The 6207-nt window shown below is 42.2% G+C and overlaps 1 protein-coding gene across 1 annotated transcript; it reads left to right on the top strand.

Annotated features, from left to right (window-relative positions):
- Positions 1-2637: 2637 nt before the first annotated feature.
- Positions 2638-6000, top strand: LOC147625899 (pentatricopeptide repeat-containing protein At5g27110-like). Its single transcript, XM_086817753.1, has one exon. It carries the CDS (start codon positions 2638-2640, stop codon positions 5998-6000), a length of 3363 nt encoding a protein of 1120 aa, XP_086673879.1.
- Positions 6001-6207: the final 207 nt, after the last annotated feature.

Raw genomic sequence — 6207 nt, forward strand, 5'->3', positions numbered from 1 at the left:
AACAGTATGACCAAACTTACGATAGTTTATATTAACCCTACTATAGTCAAAACCCTAACCAAAGTAGGAAAATGACATGAGCTTGCTTTGCATACACGACAACGTACCAAATCCTACAATAGTCACGCACACGCACACATGTTAGAAGCCTCAACTGAATGTTGCAAGATGCTCTGCTGCTCTACTCCTAGAATACTGCAAGCTATTACTACTCTACTCCTAGAATTGTTGCTTTAACTCTGCCCCACTGGGCCTTAGGGGCTCGGTATATATAAAAAATTATAGCTTGCCAAGCTTTTGATTGTGCTAGGCCTGCCGGGCTTCTATAATAACCCGATCGGGCCCACCGAGAAATGTAAAAAGCCCGGCGGGCACCTGTCGGGCTTGTGCAAAACCTCGGCAAGCTTTTACAAGTTAATCCCGAGGTAATGATCAGCTATTTATAAATGAATGATCATGGTGAACATGTTAATATGTTATTCACGCTTGATATTAACACATAATTTTGCATGATCACGTAAATATGAGATCCCTACACACACACATACAAAATATAACCACACTTCCATATTTGTATATGTATTTGCGTTGCTTAATGACACTCAACAATTTACAAGGAGAATGTTATTAGGAGAATGACATTAGGAGAATAATGTTAGACCTCCCGTTTTCTTGTAGTGCTCACAATACACATACGCAAAAGAAGCATTACCATAGCCAAAACAATTCACTCCATCAATAACTCATGTTGGTTTAACATGTTGATGTGCAAGGATTCTATAAGAGGCTTTCTTTAATGATTGGAGCATTTGCCTCATTACTAATAATTACTCCCAAAGTTCTAACAAGTGTAGTTTTTGTTTTTGCATTGATAGCAATGTAGTCTTTTGAATTTACAGCAAGAAAAAAATGCAAACCTATACAAAAGGCTTGTGTGATTCCCAATAACAAACTGAAATTAGATGCCTTGGGTAAACTCAAACCTAGGGCCTCACTTTGGAAGCCATAAGCCATTGGGACTAGAGCCCATTAGCATGTGCAGTAAATATGGGTTTTATAACTAAAATATAATTAAAATCATTTCTATAAAGCATATGACCATCCTTTTTAGAGTCTCCTATTCACTCTTTTTGATTAATTAAGTGTCTAAGGTATCTATTCTAAGATGTAATGTCTTTCTAAGGTATTAAACCTTAGACCACAGTTGTTTTCTAGCATGTCCTCCTCCTCGCCCACACACCCTCCTTTTTGCCGCCCTTCTCTTCCTCCTCCAACACCCTCTTGTCCTCTCCCATTCCTCCTCCCACACCTCTTGTCCTCTCCCACTCCTCCTCGCCCACACACCCTCCTTTTTGCCGCCCTTCTCTTCCTCCTCCAACACCCTCTTGTCCTCTCCCATTCCTCCTCCCACACCTCTTGTCCTCTCCCACTCCTCCTCACCCACATAACCCTCCTCTTCTTACTCGCGTGCTTACGCATGATAACCCCAGAGAGAGCGAGCACATACGAGCACCCTATGTACCCTGATCGAACCAGATACATACGAAGATTGGAACCACAGAAACCTACTAGAACCATCGTCCTCATCATTGTTGAAGACTACCCCCTCCTCTATAATTCATTGACACGAAGAGGCTTCATAGAGAGTCCTCCCCTCCTCCTTCTGTGAGAGATGGAGGTCCGAGCTGAGAGAGAGAGAGAGAGGACAAAAAATTTCGAGCACATGTTGCTTTGATTAGACCACTACCACATGTCAAAAACACACATCCTATTAGAGAAAGTTACCAAAATAACCGTCATTAAAATCTAATCATTACTAAAAAATGAAAATCTAATCATTTAAAAAAAATCTTTAAGACACCTAAGGTTTTAGACCTTAATAAAAATCTAAATCGCACTTCCCTTATACTAAATGTAGCTTAAAGTCTCAATAAGGAAATGTAAGAAATTAATGCGAAAAAACAATGTTGGGTGCCTATGAGGAGTTCTTTTTCAAGCCATACTAAAATGGAACCTTAGAAAAAAAAACACTCTTATTTTTTGAAAATCTCACACAGAATATATTTAATGGAAATGTAAAAAAACATTTTGTTGCCATATATGGGCATTTGAAACTGAGGAAGCGCATTTGTAAATTTCTGTAAGCGAGTGTATTTTGATGAGCTTCAGCAGATGGTTTGCATGGCTCATAAAAAGGTTGTACTTAAAAGATTCGATTGGCTAAAGCTACATGATCATGAACTGAGGTGCAAAGCGTCACACAGGCATGTAAACAACATCCTTAATCAAGCTTTTGCTTCTGCTACAGGCTTTGTTTTCCCCGCAGACAACCTTCATTGCATGTGGGTGTACATGGTTTGGATTCCTGCTACAGACCTAGGGGTAGGTTAGCGTGGCTGAAGTTTGTGGCCACTTCAAAATAAGCTACTGATGCAAGCCATTGCAATGAATGAATAACAACCACACAGAAGAAAAGGAACATTTTCACATGAATCTTCAGATTTGCAAGTTGGATGTGGCATATGTGACATCACATGGATCTGCAGATTTGCAAGTTGGATGTGACACTCTCTTCACCAAGTGCAACTGCTAGGCCATGATTCTCATTGTAAATTCATAGCTGTTTTCTTTGGCATGATGTGCAAGGCGGATGTGTCAGATATAAGCAACCTCTTGGAGAGATGCTGCAGAAAGAAAGACTTGGTAGCTGGTAGACAGCTGCACTCTCTCTTGGTCACCAATGGCATGTGCTATGTGGCCTTCCTAGGCGACTCCATTATCCGCATGTTTACTTCTTGTGGGAGCTTGCTGGAAGCGACCCTTGCATTTTGCACAATTGCAAAGCCCTCTGTATACACATGGCAAGCCATCATCTCAGCTCATGTTCATCTTGGACACAGTGACAAAGCTCTTGGATTGTATGACAAGATGAAGAGTGAACAGGTAAAGCCCAACATGTATGTATTGCAATGTATTTTGCAAGCATGTGGTACCATTAAATCCTCTGCACTAGGCAGGCAGATACATAATGAAATCATCATAAGTGCAGTTGAGTTGAATGTGGTTATTGGGAGTGCCATCATAGATATGTACGGAAGATGTGGGAGCCTGGACGAGGCACATGATGTGCTTGCCAAATTGCCTGTTAAAAACATTGTGTCTTGGAGTGCCATGATGACAGCTTGTGTGCAACACGAGCATGGCCATTGGGCTTTGGAACTTTATGAGAGGATGGAACAATTTGGCATCAAGCCAGATGACATCACTTTTCTTTCGGTTTTGAAAGCATGTGGCAGCATAAAAGCCTCAGGGCATGGCAGGCTGGTACATGACCAGATAATGAGAACTGGATTGGAGTCTTATGTTGTTCTTGGGAGCTCTCTTGTTGACATGTATGCTAAATGTGGGAACCTTGATGAGGCCAGCAAAGTTTTTTATAAGTTACCAACTCGAGATGTCGTGTGTTGGGGAGCTTTGATATCTGGATATGCTCAGGAAGGGCATGGCAATATCGCTCTTGAACTTTATGAAAACATGCAACAGGAAGACATTAAGCCAAATAAAGCAATATTTCCTTGCGTTTTGAGTGCATGCAGCACCATTGGAGCACTAGGACAAGGAAGATTGATACACTGTCAGATCATTAGAGGTGGACTTGCATTGGATACTTCTATTTGCACTGCCCTTATTGACATGTATGCGAAATGTGGGTGCCTGGAGGAGTCATGTCATGTCTTTGACAGGTTGATTGATCAAGATATTACAGCATGGAGTGCCCTCATTGCAGGGTATACCCAACATGGTCATGATAAGGCCGCGTTTGAACTTTTTGAGAAAATGCAAGCCAAAAAGATAAAGCCCAACAGCTTCATCTGGTCATGCATGCTGAAATTATGCAGCAATATGGGGGCCTTAAGGAAAGGCCAAGTGGTACACAACCAGGTACTCAAAAATGGATTTGAATCAGATGTGGTTGTTGGAAGCACCCTTGTAGACATGTATGCAAAGTGTTGGTGCTTGGAGGAAGCGCGCAAAGTGTTTGACAGCATGCAAACATGCAATATCGTGTCTTGGGGGGCCATGCTTGCAGGATATGCTCAGCAGGGGCATGTTAATTCTGCTTTTGAGTTTTTTGAGCAAATGCAACTCAAGGGTATACAGCCAAATAAAATCATGCTCATGTGCATGCTAACTGCTTGTGGTAGCACAGGCACATTGGAACATGGCAAGTTGATACATGATAAAATCATTAGAAAAGGCTTCGAAACTGATAATGTGATTGGTAATGCACTACTTAATATGTACTGCAAATGTGGTAGCCTTGAGAAGGCACAACGAATATTTGATATCATGTCCAGCAGCAGGGACTCTGTGTCCTGGAGTGTGATGGTTGAAGGTTTGGTCCGATATGGTCAGGACCTTGATGCTCTTGACTTGGTTGCAAAAATGTTAGAGAAGGGCTTAAAACCAAACAAGATGACACTTTTGAGTAGTTTGAAAGCATGTAGTAGAACGCTGTCTCATTTTGAGGGCAAGCTTGTACATGACTGGATTGTTAGCACTGGATTAGAATCAGACTTGGTCATTGGTAATGCCCTTATTGACATGTACGGAAAATGTGGGAATGTGAGGGAAGCCCACAAAGTTTTCAATGAGCTTCCTAATGCAGATATTGTGTCATGGAGTTCAATAATTGCAGCCTATGTTCAAGTTGATCTGGGACTCCCTGCCCTTGAACTTTATGAAAAAATGCTGCAGGAGGGCATGGAACCAAATCAAGTTACCTTCTTCTGCATTCTGAGAACTTGTCAGGGCCTAGGAGCTCTACGACAAGGCAGGTTGGTACACAACCAGATAGTTAGTAGTGGTTTTGCGTCAAGTGACCTTGGAAACATGATCATGGACATGTATTCCAAATGTGGGAATCTTAAGGATGCGCGAAAGGTTTTTGATGACTTACCAACTCAAGATGAAGTGTCATGGAGTGTCATGATAGCAGGCTATGCTCAACAGGGGGACGTTGCATGTGCTCTTGAGTTTCTTAGGGAAATGCCAATTGAGAACTTGAAACCGAAGAAGTTTATTTTCCCAAGCATCTTGAAAGCATGTGGCAACATTAGAGCTGTAGGGCAAGGGAAGCTGATGCATGAATGGATCATGAGAAGCAGAGTTGAATTGGATGTTGCTATAGGGAGCACGCTGATTAATATGTATAGCAGATGTGGGGGCCTGAAGGAGGCACAACAAGTGTTTGACGAGATCTCAATACAGAATCCCATATTGTGGGGTGCAATGCTTGCAGGATATACACAGCATGGGCATGACCTCTCCGCCCTAAGGCTCTACAAGAAACTGCAACAAGAAGGCATTCAGACTAATAGAGGCATGTTCTTGAGCATCTTGAAAGCATGTGGGGGCATTGGAGCTTTAGACGAAGGCAAGCTAGTCCATGATCATATTCTCAGATGTGAATTAGAATCAGATGCAATTATTGGTACCACCCTCATGCACATGTATGCCAAATGTGGAAGTGTAGAGGAAGCATGCAATGTATTTGATGGATTGACGAACCGAGATGTTGTATGCTGGTCTGCAATGATTGCATGTCATGCCCAGTATGGTGACTTTCAAACGGCAGTGCAATGTCTCAAAGATATGGAGAAAAGAGGATTGAAACCACATAGTACAGATTACACTCGTATCCTTTCTGCATGCAGTCAAAGGGGGAAGGTAGAGGAAGCTTTCCAGTATTTTACATCTATGAGAGCACTTCATGGAATCAGTCCAAGAATGGAACATATTAACTGTATGATAGTGCTTCTAGGTCATGCAGGATGCTTGGAGGAGGCCAAAGAGCTACTAAAAACTTCCCCATTTTCTAAGGATTCTGTGGGGTGTTTGACTTTGCTAAGTGCATGCAGGACATTTGGCAATATCAACTTAGGCAGACAATCCTTTAGTCAAGCTCTCCAGCATGATCCCAAAATTGCCGCCGGGTGATGGTCATTAATGATTGCTTGTATGTGATATGACATCCACATGGAGAGTGTAAGAAAGCTGTCAACGAAGGGAGGTTCTGTGCCAAAGGCTATCTGAGTGGCCTCCTAAAGGAGCCAATATGGATGCGTGTGCACAAGTGACAAAACTGATGAGCTTCTACACTTCTCACCTCTTGTGGAAACCAGCATCCTAGTTGCATAGTGACAT

The sequence above is a fragment of the Cibotium barometz genome, chromosome 23, assembly GCF_041138505.1.
Source record: "Cibotium barometz isolate CiBa-2024 chromosome 23, ASM4113850v1, whole genome shotgun sequence".
NCBI lineage: Eukaryota > Viridiplantae > Streptophyta > Polypodiopsida > Cyatheales > Cibotiaceae > Cibotium > Cibotium barometz.

Coding starts and splice junctions, on each gene's coding strand:
- LOC147625899 (XM_086817753.1), top strand. CDS start 2,638: ATGTGCAAGGCGGATGTGTCAGATATAAGCAACCTCTTGGAGAGATGC.